Here is a 24,185-nt window from a genome sequence, read left to right as displayed (position 1 = left end):
GGGAAATTGCAGCATGCTGGCCCCTGGCCGGCCGTATGCCTTGCCATTGGGGGGGGGGGGGGGGGAGGGGGAGGGGAAGAGGGGGGGGGGTTTTACTGGGGAAAAAGGCATGGTGGTGACTCGACTCGAGCCTGAAAGCGGACCGGACAGGGAGGGAGAGGAGGGAGCCGAGTTCAAAGTTCAAAACCCAAAGTCAGCCTCGAGGGGGCTCCCCGTTGCGTCACGGTGCCACGGTATCACCCCAGGATGGACGGCCAAGCGTGTTTGTGATGGGCCTTGTGCAACACCGGCGTCGTATCCGGGGGCTTTTGCGGTGGTCTGGCGAGTCGTCGGAGGCATGGCAGGTGGAAGCATGAGTGCCAGAGAAGGGACGGAGACGGTCAAGGCGACGACAACGGATTTTTTTTTGGTTCCCCTATTTCTCCCTTGGATTATTTTGCTTGCCGATATGGAGGTTTCTCGCTTCTCTGGGTGGCAGTGCTCTGGTTGACGTCTGGCAGTGCTTGCCAAGTGCAGTGCCAGTTATTGTGGGTCGACCCGCAGCTGTCTGGTGTGTAATCCGTACATTGTCTCGTCCCAACTCCCGATTCCCCTACAACTTGGCTGACTTGGGCACCTACCTATCCTGGCCGATTACCCTGTACAGTATACCGTCTGGTCCGTCACATGCAGCCTCGCCGAAAATCGCGCAAATGGCTTGGATCTCGCAGATTGCATCTCTGTGCTGCCGGCAAGGGCGACGGAGGTTCGCTAGAGCCACTGTTGGGGGGCCACGAACGACGAGCGTTCGTTACAGGAGGATGCAATCCGCTGTCACGGGCTGGCTTGTTTGCCCACGGGACCCCACCAGTTACAGGCAGATTAGGTTAGGTACCTAGGTACCTAAGTTGGCCTGTGATCATCAAGTCACGGCATTAGTGCTTATGGGGATATAGCAGAAGAATGTCAACAGAGGGAGGGAGGACCAAGGAAAACCGAAACGCGAGACCAGATAAGCGGCCGAAAAAAGTAAATAGATAAATAAATAAATAAGTAAATAAATAAATATATTGAGAGAGAGAGAGAGAGAGAGAGAGAGAGAGAGACAACCTGAAGATAGATGATAAGGATTGGCCGGCTTATGTCGCAAGTATACGGAGCGCCCTGGGCTTTGCGCCGATATGCTGTCAGCTCCTTCCCTGTCCATGCCGTTGGCCGCCGCGCCTCTACGGCAGGAGCCAGTGCATGCAGAAGCTCCTCCGGCAGGATTGCAAATTTCGGATTTCGCTTGATTCACTCACTGTTGATAGCTATGATCAGGCCACATTAGCGCTTACGCAGTTGTCATGGTGAGACCTGCAGATATTGAAGCTTATATTTCTGCCCCCCTGCAACGGATGTACTTGGGTATGCGAGGATATCAGTAGCGGCTCAGGGACTGACTGGGCCGGCCTAATGACCTCGAACATGGATGCCATGCGAACTTCTCCGTTGGTTCATGGTTGCCACGTCACCTGATCCGTTCCATCAAAGGCCAAGCCGGAATCGACGTCGTCTTCGGGGTGAGGCAATCCTGCAGTGCACCGCAGGGTAAGTCTGGATTGCCAATCCAAGCAAATCGCCGCTTTTCTGCGGGGCAACGCATGGCATGGAAGGCGGCGTGAAACTGCAGCAATTATGATGTGAGCATTATCAATCACCCGAGGTACGAAGCACATGTCCGGAGTACCCAGATGCTTAGATCAGATCGATCTTCCTTGAAGCCCCGCTTTGCACCAACGCACTCGGCCGGCCCGTTGTGCGTTTGACGTCAGCCATGTCTGATTTCCGTATGCGTGGCGTGGCGTGGCGTGGCGTGGCGTGGCGTGGCGTGGCGTGGCGTGGCGTGGCGTGGCGTGGCGTAGCGTGGGGTGGAGTGGCGTGTTGCATCGTCAGCGTCAGCTCAACTCCCACCCTCCCCTCCCCGCGCCTTCCCCAACCTTAACCTTCTCCCTCACAAGTTCAAGTCAACATTGGTGTAGCCCAACCCCCCATGCAGCTCTTGGTCTCCATCCTGCTGAGCTTCCTCATGGCGCACATCACATCCAACCTGGTAGTCAACCGCTTCAGGCGGATGCAGGCCTTGTCAAGAGCCGCATCACCCGAGCCACCGCATCCGAAGCCATCCGACAAGAGCGACAGCCGCGATGGAATCTACCGCCCAACCCCGCTCGACATCACCGTGACCCGTATAATGCTCACCCGCTCACTCAGAATTCCGCCCGATCTAGTCGACTCCATCTTCGACTACGCTGAATACTGGGCACACTCCATAAACGTGATAGACTACCAGGCCGAGCACCAAGATTCCCTGCGAATTGCCGGAAACTCCGCGACAGAAAACAAGTTCTTGGTAGGTACTCGCCGTCGCCAACTTCCTCGGACCAGCACGTCTAATCTAGATTGCCGGCCGTGGCAGCTTCGATCCTACCCTCTGGGCCTGACGCACATCCAAGAACAAGATTCCCTGTCCAAGCAGCTCGCGTACGACACGACAGAAGCCAAACCGCTTCCTCGAAAATCAGATCGAGATGCAGCCTACTTTGCCAAGCTGGCCAAATACCCCACCCCCAAGCTGCTCAGCCCAGCACGCAAGGTTGTCTTCACCATCAAGAGCCACGACCAAGGTTGGAGTAGCCAGGAGGGAAGGGGAACATACAAGTCCTCCTGGACGTGGTTCGAAGCAGGGCTAGAACGATTCGACGCCGACCAGTCTTGTGAGAAGGGGAACCCGTTTCCCCCTGATGCCTTGACATGTACGCTAACTGATTGGTCAACAGGCAACTCACGCTGCACTAGCGATGCACGGCAAGAATCCGCCGACTCGGGAGAGCCCTCTCTTTCGGTCTGCGCTCTTCGCCCGCTCCGCCCCGAAATCGAGAAGGAGCAAAGTGCAGTGGGCTCTGTGAACGTCAACGGTGATGACGGACAGCAAAGCACGGGTAGCAATGAAGAGCACGGCGACGAGGACAGATGTAGATATATCCATCCCTTGCACCGCGACCCGGATTGGGAAATACAAAGGAACAAGGCGGCGACTATGCAATGGCAGGAGCATGTCGTGACGTGGTCGTATTTGGACGACATGCAGCCAGATTCAGATGCTGGAAAGGCATTAGATGACCAGGGACGCGGCCGGGGAACTGGTGATGGATCATTCGTGCGAAACCTGCGTCTGGGCGACGTCGTTACAGTATGGGGAAAGGCAAGGTTTACCGGATGGGTGAACACTGTGGACCACGTCAAGATCGAGGTGTACTGGGCTGTGTAACGGAATGCGGAAACGGAGTTCTGTTGAGTGGCGCAAAAGGAGTCGAAATTGCCTTTTTATCGTAGTGCTGCTGCAGCCTGATGGCGAGACGACTGCTCCCTCAAGCCGGTTGAACTTTAGAGCTCATTTTCCAGCAGTCCCTGGACTATACCCGCATAGATAGCAAGGCCCATCAGAGGCTACTTTACACAACTTACCAAACGCAACGCCGAGGTTCCACGCACTGTCGAAGCCACCAGCACAAGGAGGATCGTTATGAACATGCTTCCCCAACTCATACCCAAACGTTTGCTGGTTAGGATAAACCAGTAGATCCGCACAATGCATGCCGAATTGCTCTCCCATTTCGAGAATATTCATCTTTAAGGTTGTCATCGCCGAGATTTGTTTGTTGCAAAATTAGCTCTCCCCTCTGCCGTGCCTTCCGAGCATACGTCCATGGTGTCGATTATTGACGATGCGGGGCCTTTGCATTGAGGGCACGTGTTTGTGATCCCAAGCGAGGCTGGAGCTGATAGGAGCAGCCGCTTGCAGAAGCGACCCGGATTTTGTGTGGCATTGCCAAGTGGCTGAGCCTGCTTGGTGCCTGGGAATACTGTGCTGTCAAGGTGGTACTGGCCGGGAGAAGGGGGAGGGGTAGTAGTATAGTGCGCTAGGTTCGGTAGTCGGCTTTAACGCTGACTGCTGGGTCTGATGCCTCTACTGATAATTGCAGAGGGAAGAACCGTGCTGGTGACCTACCTTGGGTGGTCAGGTAAGAGCCCTCCTGTCTACCATTGACCACATTTATAATGCTTCTGTGCCACCTAGCTTCTCTGCTATCCCTTTATTCTGGACCTTGTTAAATCCTACTCCTAGTAGCGATACCCCCTACAAGCCATCTAAGACCCTAGCTAAAGACCCTCCCATAATGAATTCTCCGATGTAAAAAGCACTTCGCCCCGCTGCCACTTGACGAAAGGCAGGGGTCCCCCGGGTTCCCCTGACCAGATTCGAGCCCGACGACTTATTTAGTGTGATAGCCCCACAATCTCACTACCTAGGCCCTGTTAGGTTGGAATGGAGTTGATAAGAAGTGGAGCAGTTGTTAGAATGAGCTAGAACAGTTTATTTCAGCCCCTTGGCGCTTAACCGCTGCGCCACAGGGTATAGACGCGCCGAAGGGCTAGACCTAGGCCATGCGATCCAGCGAGGCCGAAAGCGAACGCGAAAGAAATGCAATGCGGCATGCATACCAGCGCTTGAAACATGAAACACAGAGTTGCTAGGCAAGCGGTGAGTTTCCCCAACGAGATGCAAGGCAGCTCCACCGTCCGAGTCTGGTCCCAACTTTGATGACAAGCATCTTATCCGTCCCTTCTTTCGACCCTCTCTGTGTCTGCGACCATTCTTTCTACGCTGAAAGGCCTCCACTGCATAAATTCTGGTCGGTCCGGGGAGTGTTGCCGAAAATTCAAACGATTTTTTTTTTTCCGTAGGTGAGCGGGAGGTGCATAATGTCTGGTGCGACCTGATTCTCACCTCTTGCCATTACTTCTCCCTTTTCTTTACCTTTTTCGTGTGAGGCGAGATTTTTTTCATTTCATTTTATTTTTATTCTTTTACTGTATTTTATTTTTCTGCCGTCTTGCTCCGATTCTCTTTTCTTTCTCATCCTTGTTCTGTTTCCGCCCTCCCGAGAACCAACAAGCTTGCAGTCTGCGAGGCACCGCCCCATCGACCACCGACTCGTTTTGAATCGTCACACGTGGGCCGTGACGGTTGCTCGAGGCATTGCAGCCTGCGGGTGGCGCAGGCCGGCCGACTAGCCATGCCGGCACAGGCATGCATGCATGCGGTGCAGGCGACGCATGGAAGAAACAGGCCGAGGCAGAGACGTTGGGCAGGCTGCGACCGGGCTGCAAGACTTGTCGGTCCGTGCTGGACGGACTGGGCTGGAGCCGTCTTGCACATGGCGCAGTATAGCATCATGCGCGTCGGGCTTACTCGCTGCCCATGTGCCCGTGCGAGCGTGTGCGTGTGCGTGTGCGTGAGCGTGTGCGTGGGGAAATGCAGACGTTGACGGGTTGACGGCGATGAGACGAAGCCGTGTTGCAAGCAATGTCCCTCGCCGGGGGAGATGGTGCAAAGGGATGCACGCACATCACTGCCTGACAAGAAGGCTTGGGGGGAAAAAAAGGGAGAAGAGAAAGGACGCAAAGCAGACACCAGTTGGCATGGCCTGCTTTCTCGTCTTTCTCGTGGTCTCCGTCGGCTGCCTGTCTAGTGCCTGGCTTCTCCCTCGCTGCCATCGTCACCTGAGCAGCAGTCCCCAACCATGGAAAGGAGCAAGAGCCTGTCGCCCACTTGGCCATGTGACGGCTGCTGAGCCGATGCCTCCGGGATAGGACATGGCTGAAGCTCTTGAGGGCCGTTTGTGTCCTGCGATGCAATTGTACGCAGATTGTGCCAAAGTCCGTGACCATGCTGACCGTCGTCGGCCCAGTCGTTGCCGTCATGGCCCCGGAGCAGCTGGGGAACTCACTCGGCAACAAGTGGCCTTTGACAAATCAGTTCCTGTCTCCGCCCACTGTCATCACCGAGCGCAGCTTCCTCATGGCCGTGACGGCTCATCGCATCAACGCGGCTTGCTGAGAGCGATGTGTCCCGCCTGCGCCTCGCCAGCTGAGCTCCGTATCTCAACGTTCGGACGGGGTTCTACCACCACATGGCGCATTCCCTCAGCACGGCCAATCGTCTCGTCAGCAGCCCGAACCGAACCCAGCCATTGGCGTGTTTTACAGAATCGGGGACATTTCACACGTCGAGGGGAGGCTGCTTGTAGTTCACCCATGAGCATTCTCCATGTCTGCGGAGCCCTTTTTTTCTTCCTTCTCCTTTTCCTTCTATTCGTCTTCTTGAACACCCAGCAGCTCGCTTTACTCAGCCCAACGTGGCGACCTCACATCCAAGGCTGTGCAGCTCTCCTTCGCCTTTACGGCGGTGTGAAGAAAGTCCTGCAATTGAACGTTGGTGGCCCATGCCCTATCCCGGCTATACAGGCCGTCTTCATGTTTGTCTCCCCCTGATACTACAACATCGACCGCTTGCTCGTGCCGAGTCTATCATTATTTGTCACGCAATTCTCGCATTACTTTTATGCAAGGATAGGGCGAAACGCATTCAGGAACTTTTCTGGAACAGACGAATGTCACAGCTTCAGCCCATGTTACAAACGCAAATGGCGTCCGGAGCGGAGCAAAGCTCCGGCTCGATTCCCAGCCTAGGGGATCGAAGTCTTCACAAAAACTAAAAGAAGCTACATACATATCCACTACCTTGGGTAGGCCCCGAATTTTTCGAGCGGCATTGGTTGGGTCATTTGCTCTTCTAGTCGCAGTGGTGAACGCGCTCCTGTGAGAGCGGTGCGCAATTGGCACTCTTATAGTTAGTTGGTCGACCGACTCTGTTCGATTGATGGACGATTGATACAATCGCCGGTTTAGTTTGGCAGGCGGAATGAAACAGGCGTTGGGAGCAGACCTGCGTGTGCGTGTGCCTTTGAGCTGACTATCGCTGCTTGCCAGTAAACACTAGGGCTTTCGAAAGACAAAGTAGTAACAAGCAGTTGCGCACAAGTGAGTATTAAGAAGATCAAGCGCTTTGTACGAGAACTTTGCAGCATGTCTACAGAGTAATGGAGTGGAGAACGTATTGATGGCTTTGACGACAGCCTCTATAAAGTAAATGTTCGTCCTGGACTAAAATGCAATAGCTCCACCTGGGCTGGCACAGAGGTTACAATAAAACGATACGACAAGATTAGCGCAATGCCAGGGGGCAAGAACCCCGGTTCCGATCCCTGGACTTGGGCTAGTTTTTTTTTTTAGTTTTTTTTTTTTTTTAAAATTGAACGTTTATAAACTGACTGTTATTGAGTCGCTACTTGGACTGTTATAATACTCTGCTTTAGATAATCAAATATGCCTCTATAAAATAATAGAATAGTTGAATGCATTTAATCAATTGCGCCGCTGCGATGGAGGAACGCGCTCTCGCTGCTGTGGTGCGCGATCAGCATTCACATCATATGTATATGGCTCGCGGTCGCATCGATTGATTTTAGCAGTCGCAGTTGAATTGATGATTGGCGCAGATGCCGGGCTCGATTCCTGGGCCTGGGGACCGTTGATAAGTTAACTTTTTCCTCCATTGGGCTGCTTACCTATCCTGGTACTCGTTGTTGAAGATGCTGAAACGGTATTATTGCATCTTGGTCTTTTTTGAGCTTGTTTTATTTATACCGCGGACTCTCCAGAGTTTTGCTGCTGTGACCTAGAAGCTATGCTACATCTTTAAGCGCGGTCCGTATCCAGATGAGATGAACGTACCTAGTAAGTAATACCAATGAAAATAGGCATGCAGTTGCTGCCAAAGGCATATCTGAATTTTTCTCACGAATTCACAGCTTGTTGCATGCAGCCTGACTACCTATACCTACCTAGGTACTAAGGCACCGACCACCGGCCCTGGGACTTTTCGCTCTTCTCACTTCCTTTTCTACAATATCTATCTACTCACAATTTCTTTCCAGCATCGCGGAGCCAGATCTTAAGTTGCCTCGTATTCTACACACCCCGAACCTGGCAATTGCCCTCTCGATATAGCAACCCGCAAGAAGGTGCTAGCCGATGCCAAGCTCACCTAGGAAGCAAGTTGTTTCTGAATCATACCTCCTTCAGGATGATTACTTGGACCAATAATGCCGCCCGGGCGGCGCAGTGCTGCCAAGCCGTCATGGGCGCTGAGCGTTGCTCGCAGATGAGAGAACTTCTGGCCAACTGGCCCTGGGCTGCCGAATTCGCCAGCGTGTTTGGCTTCACACTGCTCCTTGGGTTTGGGCCAGTCGGAATCGGTGCTGGTGCGTCGTTGGTCAGATCATCCAGGAACAAGGGCTAACGCATGGTAGGATCTCTTGCTGCCGCCTTCCAGTCATACATGTACGGCGCCTTCACCCCGGCAGGAAGCCTTTTTGCCACGCTCACCAGCTTCGGTATGCGGGGGCTCATGGTGCCGGTTGCCGCTGGGTGCGCTGCTGTAGCCACGGCCGCGTGGGCTATACTCAAATGGGCGTGGAGCTGGGTTGGCGGCGCGTTCTCATCTAGGTCTTAAAGAGGCTCGCTGCAAGTTTGTATACCTGGCTTACGCGCACGAAAGAAGGAATGGTGTCCCGGGAGGAGACCAGGGGGATCGGAGTGAACTCGGTCAACAATCAGGAGGGTTAGCATTGAAAAAAAAAAAAAATGTGTTCAACTTGCCCCCTGACCGGAATAAGCATCATGCATGTTGGTTGATGAACCTGAAGCGGCACCATAGTGGACGGCAGCACCATCTTACAAAGGCTCACCAGACTTTCCGGTCCCAGCCTTGGGGCAGACGTCTTCGTCTCTTTGTCTTTCTTATGCCGATTTTTTCTTTCTTATCCCGGAAGAATCTTTGACGACAACTTCAACGCACGCATGTTGGCAACGTTTTAGATGGATTCAAGCCTGCTGCGGTCAGGTCTTCAGCGCCGTTGTACAATGCTTGTCTCTGCGAGATATTCACAAAATATTGGCTGCTCAAGTAAATCGACCGAAAGTGATATATCGGCGCGTAAAAATGAGGCACGGCAATGCCGCTAGGGAGTTTTGTGTCCTGTTTTGTTGTGCTAACACGGGATAGCGGATTGCAGACAGTATTGCTCTAGACCCGAGCTCAATTAAGAGCAGTCGTCGGACCAGGTAGAATGAAGAAGCAAGCGCATCGCACGCAGCTTCACCGCTATTCCAGCGGGGAAAGACAAAGGCGAAAATCGAAGCCGAGCGAGTGACGAAGACTAATTCATGTATGGCCTCGCGAGCGTATATTTGGAGAAGAGCCCTGGCTGGAAGATGCCAGGAGTATATACTCACGCATTCGAGAGAGGCCCTTCAAACTGCGAACGGATTAATAGAATCCGAGGTCGTCTAGGCACCGATGGTCTTGACGTGCCACCAGCTCCGTGGTGACAAGGCTTTTCGAGAAGCAACGGAGTTAGTCATGAGTAACTTCGGTCAGGCGATTTAGCAGAGGGACTGGAGCAACTTTTAAGAGACTAAATCCACTTCTAACCGACTCTATTTTTTAAATGAGCGTCGGTTAATTTTGCACACGTTGGGATAAACATCGTCTTTCTGTCAAGCCAGGCCGCCGGCCTAGTGATTCGCACAATGACCAGTGAGGGAAGCTACCAGACGTCTAAATCAGTGAAACCTACCTACCTAGTGGAATGACTTGGCGCAGGATACTGTTACCAGTAGCACAGTTCTTTTCATAGCCAACTTGCATCTGACTCATTCTGAAGCCAAAAACATCTAGGGCTAGAGTCGGAAACACAAACATCAGCAGGACGAGTAGCTACCTACCGAATTGCCTAATGCCTGTAGCATAAAGGTCTTGCTTACCATCTGGGGCAAGAATCAATTGGAAAGTCGAAGTGTGGTTCAAGTGTAGTTCTACTGGGCGCAACTGGGAAGGTGCAGTCTGGTAACTTGCCGAGAAGCCTTCCCAAGATGCCTCCCTTGGCAGTTAAACGCGCGCCCCTTCCCTTCTTGCCAATAATGGCAAGATTTCGGTTCAAAAGAAACGAGAGGAAGGCAGCCAAGAGACTCGCTATTTAACCCCTATTCTCCATCCCCTCCTCGACCGCCTTCTCCATCCCTTTCTTCATTATATTCTCCATCATCTTCTCTATTCTCTTCTTATTCTTTCTAACCTATAGTCCCTGTTCCTCTTCACCCTCCGTTAAACGCCGAGCTGCGTTGCATCCCTAGAGAAGGCGTCTTCCTCAGTCAAAGACATCGGTTCCAGAGCTAATGGTCAACATCTCCCTCTATAGATATTGTCAATTTCATCTTTATTCCCAGAAGCGATCAAATTCGACTACGGCTATATAAAATCATCTCAGGCGACATTTCAGGCTGTGGCTTCTTGGTCGTATCCCAGTCGGGACGGACATCGAACAGCATTGCCTCATCATCGATGATCAATGATTGAAGGTAGGACTTTGCCAATGATCCTTCCGGCCTCAGTGATGAAACAGCTAATCGTATGAGCACATCCGGTGCGCTAATTGCAAATCCCCTGTATCAAACCAAATGTATCTCTGAGAGGCCTGTTGGGGAGGGGAAGTCGGGTACTTTCATTTGCCCTTTGGGGTTTTCCTTGTCACCGCACCTGCTTAGCCGACACGTGACATTCGCGTGGGCTAACAAAAGGAAATTTCATTTTAGGTTGGGACAAAAATTCGGTTCGAGCGCCGCCGCTGCCTACCTCGAGTTTGTTTGGTGGGGATTTGAAGGGAGGAGACTTGGTCGGACTTTGGTCTTGGCTTGGATTTTGATTGTTGGTTTGCAGGGATTGAAGGGAAAAGGGGGCCAGGGAAGAGTGTAGAAGTATCAATGCTGTTGGCCTTGCAACGCAAGTTGTTTTGGACGTCAAATGTGCAATCATGACTTTGCATGCTCCTGTCTTTGCCTTTCGGATGCTTGCGTCAAGTGCAAGCCGCGTATCAGAGTGCATCTATCACATTGACATTTAATTCAACGAATTTTGCCAAACAATTGCCGATTGTCTATCCAAGCTAACATGCAATTTTGCTAGGCTACGCTGGCCTGACGACTATGTCGTGAGCACTTGCCATTGTCGGACGAGAATCCACCGGGAACAGCGGGGCGCCTGCATCGCATCATGAGTTTCCTGATGGTGAAGGAGTGATACAGGCAGGCTGGTATCATAAGATGATGCAATGGGAGGATTCTGGCTGTTTCTTGCTCTTTTAACCAGCCTGGTATACTGTGCGCGACGAAATGCTGCCCTCAACTCGAATGGTTGTCGTAGTTTTGCGCACAGTGCGCGCTCGCGATGCCTCACTGCTCCGATCAACATGAAGGCTGCACGGGGGACAGCGACAGAGAGCATCAAATGATTGATGTCTGTCAGCAAGGGGTCAGCAGTCTGGTGTTTCAGCAAGGCGCGGCCGCTGTGGTGTGCCCCAGCCGTCTGGTGAATATCAATCAATTGTTGCAATTGACCAGACGGCATGTATGGTATGGGCCGGCCAGGCCAGGCCATCGTCCGCGGCGTGCACCGACCAGACAGGAGTTGACAGCCATCAATGCCCGACGCCGCGACACGCACGGCTGGCGGCCTGGACCAAGACACTGGAGCTGGTGCATTGCATTGCCCTTGCATTTATCACCAGCCCGAGTCGACCTTGACCCTCATAGAATCGAACGTAATCCGTAGCGCCATTGCAAACGACGACGGGCCAGACACAGACAACTTTAGAACGCCAGCTTCGTTTAGCGCACTATGCATACCTATCACAGTGCGGAAATGTAAGTACCAGACCAGGGCAAATCATCGTCGCAGAGCAACATGGCCGGGAGCTACCGTACCGTACTCGTAGGGCTAGGCCCCTACTAACACGCAACAACAGGAAAAGCACCAGGAAGCAGGACCGGGTAAAGGCAGGGGCAGGGGCAGGGGAGACCCATTGCATTGCCCGTGCCGTGCCTGCCTCTGCCTGATTTCATAAACCCCAAGACGGATGTACTGTGCAGCACAGTAGCACCACCAGTCATACTGCACTGCGCGGCACCTTGGCTTCCAATTGCAACCCGTCCTGACGCCGCGACACCTTAAGTAAGTGATTTTCATCTAGTTTCGTTCAAAGCGACGCTCTCCATGGCACGACCTGACGTAGTTTGCTATACTAATCCATTCAATAGGCATGGTGCTGAAGAAAAGAACGTATCCGACGGCGGGTATTGCTATCCTAGCAGATCGGGGGGGGGGGCAACTTGAAAGAAAGCGGCCGACATGCCAATCCCATAGCTCACGAGCCTCTGCCCTTTGCATCAGCACGGACGCGTCAAAACACGTCTCGTCTTGTGCAGTCCCGCGGTGGGCTTCCCCAGACGCGCCAAACGGGCCGGACCCATGCCAGGGTGGCGTGCTGTCGAGATGCTGCCGCGCGCCAGCCGACACGGATCTGGGCGGATTCCCACGTGGTCGTCTCAGGTGCTCTTGTATCCTCTCGAGGTAATCCAATCTCTGGGGTCCTCTTGCAGTCCCAGGTAATTGTTTGTTACGCGTCTGTCCCTGGTCGGCCGCGAAGCGCCATGCGTAAACGCTCGCGACACCAGCGAGGCTGCTTGGCTTGGAGCTAGTTGCGCAGCTTTACGCAGCTTCACGCAACTTCACGACGCGCTTCACGACGCTTCACGACGATTCACGACGCTTCACCATGTTTTACGGAGTACTTTCCAAAAGGATAAACCTGGACCGACGTCGAGATGAAAGCGCCAGGCACAATCTTCCAATCCAGCATCTGACCCCCACTCGCATCAAGCAACTTTATACCTGCAAGGGCCTCGTAGCCTCGATGGTTTTTCAATCTGAGGCTACTGTCAGGCACTAGTTCCCCCAAGTGATTGCGTCACAACGCCTACCATGACCCCAAAACCCGAGCGTTGGGCCACGCCTCGTTCAACAATGACTTGGGACCCCCTTATTTCATGCAACACCTACACAGCGGCTTGGCTGACAGCTGTTAATCACGGGAGCTTTAACCATTTCCGAGCTGTGTATGCGCGCCTTTGGAGTGGTAACAGGACCTTCCTACATTAGAACGTGGTATTTTGCGGTCGATGGTCGGTTATCATGCTATCACCAGGACCAGCATATCGATATGCGTTATTAACAGCGCTATACAGCGTTGCGCGCATTGTGCGGTGATGATGAAATGAAAACACGTTTCAGCTCAAGTGTTTACCGTCAGAGTGCCAGCCATAACCCAACCAGTGCCATTACCGTCGATGCAGCATTCTACTCAGCATTCGGCTCCAAGCGGGCGATGCTCCTAGAAACGAAACGGGGCTGCAATTGTAAACGCAACGCATCCGACGTCGATGAGACGGCGAGGAGATGGTTCTGCCCCTGGACGCTCGGAAGCTCCCCCATGACTTATAAACAGCCTTGCCACCTGGACTTTCGCTGCCATCTTCATCATTCACGCCAACTCGTCTTCATCCTCGATCTGAGCGCTCCGACGCAATGCTTCAACTTCTCACCCCAGCCACCTTGCTGGTGATCTTTGCCACGCTGGGCGGGTCTGCCGCCGCGTCGGAATCGGGCTCCGTGTCGATTCGGCAAAAGATGATTGCGAAGCCGCACCATGGCCTGCCGCCGGCGCAGCTCCTCCTCCGTGCGTACAACAAGTACGCAAAAGCCGGGGCCGTGCCGCCGGTAAAGCTATCAAAGGCCGCCCAGAACGAAGGCACCGTAGTGGCAACCCCTCTGACCAACGACGTGTCCTACCTCTGTCCTGTCACCATTGGGCTCCAGACGTTCTACCTGGAATTTGACTCGGGATCCTCCGACCTGTGAGTTTTTTTTTTTTTTTTTCCCAGTCATTATTAGTTATCGTGCTTCACGCGCAAAAGATCCATTCCGGCAATTGGATGTCAACTTACGCCCCCCGCCCCCCCCCTCTAGATGGGTTCAATCCTCTCTCAGCCCGGCAAACCTGTCGGTCGGGCACTCCGTCTACAACCCCAGGCGCTCCCCCACCGCGAAGCTTCTCCCCGGATACACCTGGAACATTACGTACGGAGACCGCTCCGGCGCCAGAGGCGTCGTCTTCACCGACACAGTTGACGTCGGTGGCGTGGTTGCCACGGGGCAGGCCGTCGAGGCGGCCACGGCCGTCTCAGCCGAGTTTACCGGCCAGCACGGCAGCGACGGGCTCCTGGGCCTCGCCTTCAGCGCCATAAACACCGTCCGGCCGGTCAAGCAGCGCACCTTTTTCGACAACGTCAAGCCCGGCCTGCGGAACAAGCTCTGGACCGTCGACCTCAAGCACCAGGCCACCGGGACCTTTGACTTTGGCGTCATCAAGCCGTCCAAGTACAAGGGCGACATCACCTACACGCCCGTCGACCCGTCGACCGGCTTCTGGACCTTCTTCCCCAGCGGCTTCAAGGTCGGCCGGCAGCCCAAGGTGACGGGCAACCAGGGCGCCAGCATCGCCGACACGGGCTCCTCGCTGCTCTACGTCCAGCAGCAGGCCGCCTTTGCCTACTACGCCCAGGTGCCCGGGTCCACGCTCTACAGGGGCTCCATCTTCATCTACCCCTGCAACCAGGTCTTGCCCAACTTTAGCGTCTACATCGAGGGCCGCCAGTTCACCATCCCGGGCAGGTACCTCAAATACGCCGTCATGCACGGCAACAAGTGCGTGGGGGGCATCCAGGGCAGCGCGGGGCTCCCGTTCAACATTTACGGCGACATCTTCCTCAAGGCCGTCTTTGCGGTGTTTGACGAGTCGCAGGGTCAGCCGCGGCTCGGGTTCGCCAAGAAGGACCTGGTCTAGGGGGTAAGCAAGTTGCCTACGTGTGCTCTGACTTTGTGAAATGGGTGCGCGTCACGGAGAAGCAAGTGCCCCGGTGGGGGATGGGGGAGGGGAGCGGTCGAAGGGAAGGGGCTGGGGTGAGCGGGATAAACTCCCGTAGAGTGTACGCTAGCAGATTGATTCGGGGTAGATAGGATCACGTTCGTTTTTTTGAAAATCAAATCATGTTTTGCCGGAGCAGGACGACGACGATGGACAGTGCGCCTCGACCGCGAGATGCCCAAGTTTGCGCGAGATGCCTCGCCGCATGTGATCTGGCGGGTGCCGAGTCCATCATGCCGAACTTGGCCCAAGGTGTACGCCGCCTGCCGCCTGCCGCCTAGTGGGCTTATCATACCGTGGCAAAATACTCTCATGTCGCGGCTACCGTGGCTACAGCCGCGTCCGTACGGCCTAGTGGTCAGCCTCACCGACTTCGAGAGCTTCGCAGCCAAAGCCTCCGTTGTGGTTTTTTGCATCCGGCGCCGCTCCCCGCCTTGCTCCGGGTTTTCCGCCCGATTGGGGGCGGAGCAGAGACGCCGGGCCCCGGAATCGCCGCGACGCAGAAAGTGCTGCCGGCACGACACGTCAACGTCACGTCAACGTCAACGTCAACGTCGCTCCAGCTGCCGCTGCCGCTGCCGCTGCCGCGATACCGGGGCGGCCCGTGCCGTCGGCGGCAAGGACGGCCAGATTTGACGGTGCCTGATTCTCCAGTCAACTAGCTCAATGTCCGTGTCCGTGTCCAGGACCCCCCACCCCCTTGACTTCTCGATGGCCCCAGTTTGAACCTTGATGGAAGGCCGACACTGGACCCCTGCAACATGGCCGAGGCGTCAGCAAGCACACGCGTGACATGTACAGCAACGGGAAGCAGCATCGCGGGGCTCACGTATCCTGCGTCCTGATTGCCCAGCATCTAGCATGCGGGGTCAGCGACGCAAAGCGTCACCGAGGGGCGTCCAAGCGCCCGAGCTTAGTGCACCAGCGGCAACGGCGATCGCCCAGAGAAGGCTCGAGGCTCGAGGCTCGAAGGCGCTGAGGGGAAAAGCCCCTGTCGTACCGGGGGCGCGGCCGTTCAAAATGCGGCGTTAGAAGGGAAGCTGTTGGGGGGGGGGGGGGGGGGTGGCGAGCATGGGTGGTCCGAATTGACCCCCATTTCATGCGAGGCCTTGGCGCTTCGCTCTGAATTAGTATGTGGCACTCGCTTAAAGTTAGGGCGGTAAATCCCAGCAAGTTCTTTAAAGCCGAACTAGCCCCGGGATTGCTCTCCACGGTAATCGCTCGCACGGTCTGGAGTGCGCTGGCCGGGGTCAAATCAACGTGGAAGGCTTTACCCGATGGTTTGGAGTCACGGCCTCGAAATGCCTGCGCGGCCTCACGGCAACGCAGTCGAGTGCCGGGGCCCGTATATGCCGTCATGCCCAACGCTGCAGCGTGGGCAGCGGGCCTCGCCTTGGCGATTGCTGCTGGCAAGCCGGGGATAGCGGTCATCGGGGATGTTGGAGATTGGACGGCCAAACATGGGCTTTCATCGTGTTTGATTTTCAGGCGGAACCGGAAAACGCCAGATGGCCGTCAAGCGGATCTGCGAGAATGGCGAGCACCAGCAAAGCAGTACTAACGCTGGCTCGCTCGCCTCTGGAAAACAGGTCCACGTGGGCAAGGGGAATCAGGATATTGGCGTAAAAAGTTCCGCCTCGGAGTGCAGCCGCCGAAGCCGGCTATGCCACGGGGATAATCTGGCCCACGAGCGAGGCTTATGCGACCGACGAGCGAGGCTTATGCGACCGACGAGCGAGGCTTATGCGACCGACGAGCGAGTCATGAGACGGTCGATGCGGCTGCGGGCTGGCAAGACGTATCAATCGACGTGAAGCGACTGGGCTGCCCGTCGGCGAGGCGTGGCGAATCGAGCAGGGAGAGAGGAAGCTCGACAGACGCGGAGTTGCGCCTCATTGGGCAGACGGTTGCTGGACTCAATCTATTCGGTACCGTGGATGAGCTCTGTGAAGCAGTCTTTGCCGAGTCTGTATAGATGTTGCTCCGGCCTCGGCTGCTTCCTCACCAACGCGGCATCATGGGGGGAAACGCACTTGGCTGAAAATCTGGGTTGCTCAAACTGTTAATTGTAGCAATATGATTATATTGTGTTGTATTAATACGATAAAGAACTAACGTATAGAGTCTACAGAAGATAGAGAGAAGAGTATTATCGGGTCGGGATAATATTAGTCCGAGGCATCAGATCAACCCAGATTTCCGATATTAATACTCCCCCTCGAACCAATAGTAGTTCTTCTTAGATAGTAATACCTATAGTACCCATTCTTCCCTCGCTTTTAGTATTATTCTAATATATATAGAGAGGGCGATTATACCGTTACGTATCTAATATATATAAGAAAGGCGATTATATCGTCGCATATCTAATGCATATAAAGAGGACGATTATACTATCGTATGTCTAATATATATAAAGAGGACGATTATATTATTGCGTATCTAACGCATATAAAGAAGACGGCTATACTATTATATATCTAATGCATATAAAAAGGACGATTATGCTATCGTATATCTAACGCATATAATAAGGGCGGTTATATTACCTTATACCTAGCCTATACAGAAATAAGGGCGATCGTACTACCTTATATCTAACCCATATAGAAATAAAGAGTGATTTTCTTATAATAAGCTTATTATATATATATCTCCCCCTTAAGAGATAGGTGCTAATTAGACTCCCCTTTATTTAGATTATAGCCTCGTATCTCTTATATCTATAAGGCCGAAGGTATTACGAAATTTTTTAAAAGATTGACTAGATAGCGGCTTTATTAGGCTATCTGCAATTTAATGGTCTATTAGTATATATTCTAGGTCGATCTATCTATCTGCGACTCTCTCCCTAATGAAGTATTATTAGATAGCAATATGCTTTATTCGAGTATGGAACTTAGGGTTTTTTATTATTAAGATAGCTCTTTAGTTATTACTATAAATAATAATCGCTTTAATATCGGACTATTATTTTACCTATCCTATTAGTTCGGTAAGGAGCTCGTATAGCTAAATGGCTTCTTTTGCCGCTTAGGTTTAGCCTATATATTCTGCTTCTATAGTCGAAAGTATAATAATTGCTTAGTATCGTAAGCTCTAGCTAATTACTCTACTACCGATATTAAAAATATACCTAGAGGTAGAGCGCCTTATTTTAATATTACCTCCTTAGTCTGTATTTATCTATCCTTATATATCGCTTAGGTCACCCTTATATTAGAGTACGAGGTATAATATGCCTTTTAGGTAGTATAGAATCCGTTTAATAGCTATAGTATAAGTAGGCATTAGGTTTTATATAAATCGGCTGTAAAGGGAAATACTAAATGCGATATCTAGCCGAATACTAAGCATCGCATATATAAGGCATCCTATTGCTATTATATACTAACTTTTTAGTTTTAGGTCTAGTATATTTATATCGGTGGCGGAAATAAGTCTGACTTTTAGGTTAATTAGGTTCTTTATTATAGCACATTCTAATATCCCTAGGTCTTATAGGATCTTTATAATATACGCTTATTATAATAGTAATAGTATATATTTACGGCGATCCCGGGAAATTGCTATACTTAGGTAGTAGCTATAGGGTCCGAGGTCGCTTATTTAGAATTATTTAGATAATTTTTTTTTAATATAGGTTACTCTCTGCTTATTAGGTCCGACGATAAGGAGGTCGTTAATATAGACCGCGATAAAGGTGCTATTATATACGAAAACCCTATGTTGCAAAATGGTGATTCAGAACACTGTTGGAAATGTACTGGATACCGACAGTGGCGTACAAGGCGTTGCAGAATAAAACAAAGAGCTGGTTAAAGATTTAAAGCGCATAAGAGGTTGACCAGAGCAAAGATGTCAGGGAAATCTGATTCTAATTGTTGGTAACTATTCTAGCTAGAAAGAGGGAATTTTGGGCATATTTCTACCATCTTGAAAAAGTGGTTGAAAATAATGAAAAACCGCAAAAATAGCGAAAAACCCGACGAAAAGTCGGTCTGCCTAACCGTGCCCAGTCTGTGCCCAATATCCTACCTAGTGCACACCCAACCAAGCCCAGTGGCTTATAGCGGTGTGCCGGATGCCCTATAATAGCCTGCCGTATGGGCCGGAAGCCCTATATCGGTGTGCCGTACGGGCCGGAAGCCCTATACCGGTGTGCCGTAAAGGCGTGGTGTAGCGGGTGACTGTATGTAGAAGGCCAAAAGTGCTGATTTGCCCATTTGGTAATCCTGTAGAAATGCGCCGCCTGTTGTGGGCCCTGTGGCCCGCTGTGACCGGCCGCTGTGGCCGGCTGTGGGGCGCTGTGCCGGTGCCGTGACCGGCGCTGTGGCCTACTGTAATCGGCGTTGTGGGGCGCTGTGCCCCACTATAGCGCCTGGTATAGCCACCGCGATATCTCAACGCAGAGACGTCGTATGGTGGCGAGACCAGTACCAAAATACAGCTAAAAAGGCGCTGATTTCAACACCCCCTCTGATTAGCAATATGGCTAATCCTAGCGTTAGAATAAAAGAAAGAAACCCTGTAAAAAATCAGAAAAAAAAGATGATGATGCTATAGGGATTGCAGCCCTAATAGCTGCCGAAATATAGGGAATTTCGGGCTTGGAAGTAGTTTGGTGAGTCCATCCGCAGGCATATCTGTCGTGGGTAAATAAGATATTTTTACCAGGCCACTATAGGCCTTCTCACGTATATACCGGAATTTAAGCAAGGTATGCTTAGTGCGGGCATGCTGATTTGGGTCATTTGCGTTAGAAATAGACCCCTAGTTATCGCAGTATAGTAGTATCGGGCGTTGAATATCGACCTGGATTTCTTTAAATAAATTAGATATCCACTCCACTTCGCGAAGCGCCTTAAGTATTGCATTAGACTCGGCTTCAAGCGTTAATAAAACCACAGTCGAAGACCGTTTTAACCTCCAGCTAATAGGCCCACCATTCAAGGTAGTAAGATAACCACCAATAGACTTAGAAGTAAGGCGACAACCAGTAAAATCGCTATCAGAAAACGCAGCTAATACTACGGTAGCTTTAGCGGCTCGGTAATAAATGGCTATATTAGCCGTACCAGCTAAGTAGCGAAAAGCGCCCTTAGCAGCATTAAGCTATATAGTGGAAGCCTGTTGCATATATCGTGACAGGTATTGCGTTAGAAAGGCAAGGTCAGGTCTTAACATCATCATCAACCACATCAATATCCCTACCAGCTACTAGAATAAGTATTAATTACTAGCATCCAGCGGCGTATCATCAGCCTCAGCAAGTATACCAGGCTATAGTAGGATTAGATGCGGTCGTGCGTCCTTAAGGTTAAACTTCTTAAGGACTTCCGCAATAAATTGCGATTAGTACAGCCATAACAGGCCCTTTTCTCTATCCCTAATAATCTACACTCCAAGAAAGAAGGAGGCAGGTCCTCAGTCTTCTATAGCATAAACCTTATAAAACTTAGTCTTAAGCTGGTCAATATAGCTAAAATCCGGACCGACAATCAAGCAGTCATCTATATAGGTTATAATAAAGGTATACATTCCTTTATTATAGAAAACGGCAGCATCAGAAAGTAACGGCTTAAAACCCTCTTACACTAAAAGGTCTTTTAACCGTAACTACTATTCGCGAGGGCCTTATTTTAGCCCATACAAGGCTTTCTTCAACAGTATGACCTATAATACAGAGGGGTCATATCTAACTTTAGTAAGCAAGGCTAGAAGTCGACAACGCTACTGGTCAGACCATAAGGCTGGGTTAGGTGAGAGTAGGCTTTCTGCAAATTCTAGAAAACCAGCTAGAATCTCTATATAAATCGTCTCTAGTAGTTTACTATTTAGAAAGGCACTAATAAAGTCGATCTGCTCTATTTCCCAGTTGTTTGCAGCAGCAAGAGCAAGGATAATCCTCTATATTGGTGGGATCGAAGTAGAGGTATAGGTCTCCGTAAAGTCTTGCCCAGATACCTACATAAAGCCTTTAACAACTAATCGTGCCTTATATTTAACCGGGTTATTATTCGCATCTTTCTTTATACAAAAAATAGGCCGGTTGCGTAATATCTTCCTACTAGTAGGAACACTAGCCTTTAGTATAAATTAGAAGATATTTAAGTCGATTAATTACTCGAATTCCGAAAATAAGGCCTTAACCCAGCTATCCTTTTGTGGGCTGTATAAGACTTCCTTCCAGCTATTAGGCACACCTTCTAGGGCCCGTTTTGCAGCCTTAATCTTTACTGCACAGCAAATATCGTAAAAAGCATAGGAAGGGGGGAAATCCTGTGTAGAAGCCTCTAGGAGGCTGCCTAGGTATCCGAAAATCTGGTCGTTTTTCGGCTGGGTGGGTAGGAAAGCACCCCATTAGTCAGTCTATAGGTCAGACTATTAGTTAGACTATTGGTCAGTCTGTAGGTCTAATAGTGACCTATAGTATCCATAACCTAGGATACCTTGCACGTCTTATATCCGTAGCTGTATTCTTCCTCGAATTCTACCCCTAGTAGCCCTAACCTGGTATAGCTGAATAGGCACCTTTTCTAATACTCGAAACATTTTCTCCTACAGTCTCTCATTTGAGGCGATATCTGGACTCTCGAATTTTAGATATTCTAGTGTAGGCAGCGTTTTACTATAGCGAAATACTGCATTTACTAGGAAGCCGGGCGAAAAGGCAAAATCTATTGTGTCGGAAAGTCGCAGAAAATCAGTGTGTGTAGGGCTTTGAGATTCAGACTATTGAAAATTTGCTATATAGGGCAAGTTAGAATTTTCACTTGTGTGGGTTATGCCCACTTTTGTGATAGATTCGGAAAATCTCTATAGTTGAGATTCCTAGTAATGAGAGCTTTCTGTATTTCCTAGCATTTGCAGCCTTTTTGTATGGGAAAAAGGCGCAAATTCCTTAGCTGGTGAAAAAGGACCATCTTGCCTAAGCTGAAAAGCTGAGTTAGGCTAAAGCGATTTAGAATCGAAAGACGGCGAATTGCTAGGAAATATTGCAGAGTGCTGTGGCGGGCTAATTGGTAGGCCTACTGGTTGTGGTGGATCCGTGGCCTGTGGTAGGCCTGTGCCTTCGACTAGGCCCATACCGTCGGTCTTAGACGAAATAGGCATATCTAGGCGAGGCGACTTCCAGATAGGCTCTTCCAGAGCAATTTGGTCGATGTTTACCCCCTCTAAAATGGAAGACGGTAGGAAGTCGAATTTGCCCTCTAGGCCACTTAAAATAGGGCCTATACCTTCATTTTGGTAGGTGAAAGTAATAAAAGAGGTCTTAGTGACGACCTGGCGATGTGGGATATAGACGAGGTAGGTGCCGTTACCTAGTGTAGCTAGTAACCTACCTGACTCGGTCCGGGGGGCTAGCTTGTGGCTGATGACCCGTTTTTCTAGAGGGATTAGCACCTCTACAGCCGCACTAATAGCCCTAAAGCTAGTAAGGTCGGGTAGGTGGTAGTGCGTAATTTCCGGAAAGTCCTTCTTTAATTCCTCGAAAGGTGACGAGGAACGGTTTAAGACTGCTATTAGATTTACCAAGGTAGTAATACTAAAAATCACTATAGACTAAAGGTAAGAAGGTAACCGAGACCAAAGTATAGTAGCTCTAAGTCGGTTAACGATGACCTATATAGAGCGTTCTGCTAACCCATTTTGCTTATGAATATAAGGGGAAGAGGTTAAAAAATCTATGCCCTTAAGAGCTAGCTAGGCTATAATGACGTTATTGATTTCCTTGCCACTATCATAGTGGAATTCAACAGCTGATTTGCCGTAGCGATTCTTAAGACTTTGGAAGAACCCCTGTAATACTGGGAATACTATGGGTCCCTCCTTATTAGGTAGTAGATATACCTAACGGAAGCGTGATTTCCGGTCAACTAAGATGAGGCAAATGGGGCGTTTATTATATAGTAGAGGGTTGATTTGGAAGATATCGCCCTCTATAATATCCAAATAATGCATAGGGTCTAGTATAGCCCCTGATGTAAAACGCCGAACTGACTTTGCCCTTTTATAGGCGATGCAGTTGAAATCAGAATCCTTTACCTTACTAAGATTAGGTAACCCTATGGTTGATATATAGGTTTTCTTTAGAAGTTGGATTCCGATGTGCCTAAGCCGGATATACTAAATTCCGGCTAGTAATAGCAGCTTTTGATACTCAGTATCAGCTGCTGGGGCTAGGTCGAGGGTGACCGGGGCCCTCTGTGGTGGTTGGGCTGTATTGGGAATAGCAGCCTCTGTTGGTACCACCGAAAAACCAGGACTAGCTGGTGGGGTAGCTTGCGAATTAGCTGGTGGATTAGCTTGAGAATTAGCTAGTAGATAGTCCGAGTCAGCTGGTAGGGTAGGTAAATCCTCTGGCAGGGGATATTCCTCGTATTCTTCTGGGTTGGCTAGGGCAGGTAATTCGACCGAGATACTGTGTGAAACCGGTTGGCTGGTATGGTGTAAAAACGGCGAATCTACCCCTTTTTGTTATAAAAAGAAGCTATACTTCTTAAAATTAAGAAGCCTAATGCACTTGTTGTTGCTATTAACTAGGCTTTGGCCCTGAATACTGCTATGATTCAGATAGTGTTTAACGCCGCTAAAGATATTAATATCAAAAGCTGGTATGAAGAGGGCGTTAGTCAGCTCTAAGGTGCCCTACTGAGGTAGGTTGGTGGCCTGTAGCACGGTAAAACGCGCTGTGCCCCACCTATTAGGCTTAATTGGGCCACCACCTGTGCTAATAATTGGTCTGTTTCCGGTATAGTATTGGAAGTAGGTGAAGTGCTTTTTATCGTTGATGATATACACCGTAGAACCAGTATCGTAGAGCAAAGAATCTATTGGCGTTTTTCCACCGGATTATGCACTATAGCTGGTAGCTAGAAATTGCATATATTCGCGGTCCTGGAAAGAAGAATAGACTGTCTCACTGGGTGTAAGACTTAGAGTATTATAATTCCTTAGTACGAAGGAATTAATAGTCTTTTCCTTTTCGTTGGTCTTTTGTGGGGTATCTGCTTTATTAGCTGAATCTTTCTTTTCTTTATTCTTCTTCTTATTTTCCGGCTTGCCCTATGTGGCTGAAGAAGACCTTTGTTGGGTAGAAGACCCCTGTTTCTTTTTGTTGGCGTTAGTGGTAGTGTTTTTACCACCCTTGCTAGTGTTGTTACTAGCTGGCTTGCTACTGTTGCTATTAGTAGCGGCACCCTTGACCTTTGCGAGGTGGGTGGTAGCCCTTGCTACTGATGACTCTTTAATGCGTTGTTCTTCCAGTAAATCAACCATATAAAATTGCAGGTTAATATTTAATGTATTTCCCTAAGTATAGGCGATTCTTATTATTATGTAGTGCCGTTCTGCCTACTGAAAAAAGACCCCTTC

The 24,185-nt window shown here is 50.6% G+C and overlaps 5 protein-coding genes across 5 annotated transcripts; 4 read left to right on the top strand and 1 right to left on the bottom strand.

The window, feature by feature from the left end:
• Positions 1 to 2,011: 2,011 nt before the first annotated feature.
• On the top strand, positions 2,012 to 3,289 carry UV8b_01818 (uncharacterized protein; the record flags this gene model as incomplete). The annotated part of the gene is made up of 3 exons (XM_043139316.1): positions 2,012 to 2,371; positions 2,438 to 2,735; positions 2,799 to 3,289. 3 exons carry the CDS (start codon positions 2,012 to 2,014, stop codon positions 3,287 to 3,289), a joined length of 1,149 nt encoding a protein of 382 aa, XP_042995250.1.
• A 2,390-nt stretch (positions 3,290 to 5,679) lies between these two features.
• On the top strand, positions 5,680 to 5,923 carry UV8b_01817 (uncharacterized protein; the record flags this gene model as incomplete). Its single annotated transcript, XM_043139315.1, has 2 exons — positions 5,680 to 5,701; positions 5,775 to 5,923. The coding sequence occupies 2 exons, from the start codon at positions 5,680 to 5,682 to the stop codon at positions 5,921 to 5,923; spliced, it is 171 nt and encodes a 56-aa protein (XP_042995249.1).
• Positions 5,924 to 8,065: 2,142 nt separating this feature from the next.
• UV8b_01816 (uncharacterized protein) lies at positions 8,066 to 8,440 on the top strand (the record flags this gene model as incomplete). The annotated part of the gene is made up of 2 exons (XM_043139314.1): positions 8,066 to 8,189; positions 8,238 to 8,440. 2 exons carry the CDS (start codon positions 8,066 to 8,068, stop codon positions 8,438 to 8,440), a joined length of 327 nt encoding a protein of 108 aa, XP_042995248.1.
• Positions 8,441 to 13,408: 4,968 nt separating this feature from the next.
• UV8b_01815 (uncharacterized protein) lies at positions 13,409 to 14,726 on the top strand (the record flags this gene model as incomplete). Its single annotated transcript, XM_043139313.1, has 2 exons — positions 13,409 to 13,737; positions 13,850 to 14,726. 2 exons carry the CDS (start codon positions 13,409 to 13,411, stop codon positions 14,724 to 14,726), a joined length of 1,206 nt encoding a protein of 401 aa, XP_042995247.1.
• A 629-nt stretch (positions 14,727 to 15,355) lies between these two features.
• On the bottom strand, positions 15,356 to 15,670 carry UV8b_01814 (uncharacterized protein; the record flags this gene model as incomplete). Its single annotated transcript, XM_043139312.1, has 2 exons — positions 15,356 to 15,561; positions 15,637 to 15,670. 2 exons carry the CDS (start codon positions 15,668 to 15,670, stop codon positions 15,356 to 15,358), a joined length of 240 nt encoding a protein of 79 aa, XP_042995246.1.
• Positions 15,671 to 24,185: the final 8,515 nt, after the last annotated feature.

The sequence above is a fragment of the Ustilaginoidea virens genome, chromosome 2 (assembly GCF_000687475.1).
Source record: "Ustilaginoidea virens chromosome 2, complete sequence".
NCBI classification, from domain to species: domain Eukaryota; kingdom Fungi; phylum Ascomycota; class Sordariomycetes; order Hypocreales; family Clavicipitaceae; genus Ustilaginoidea; species Ustilaginoidea virens.
Note: the sequence above shows the minus strand (reverse complement) of the source record. Positions and strands in the feature narration are given on the sequence as shown.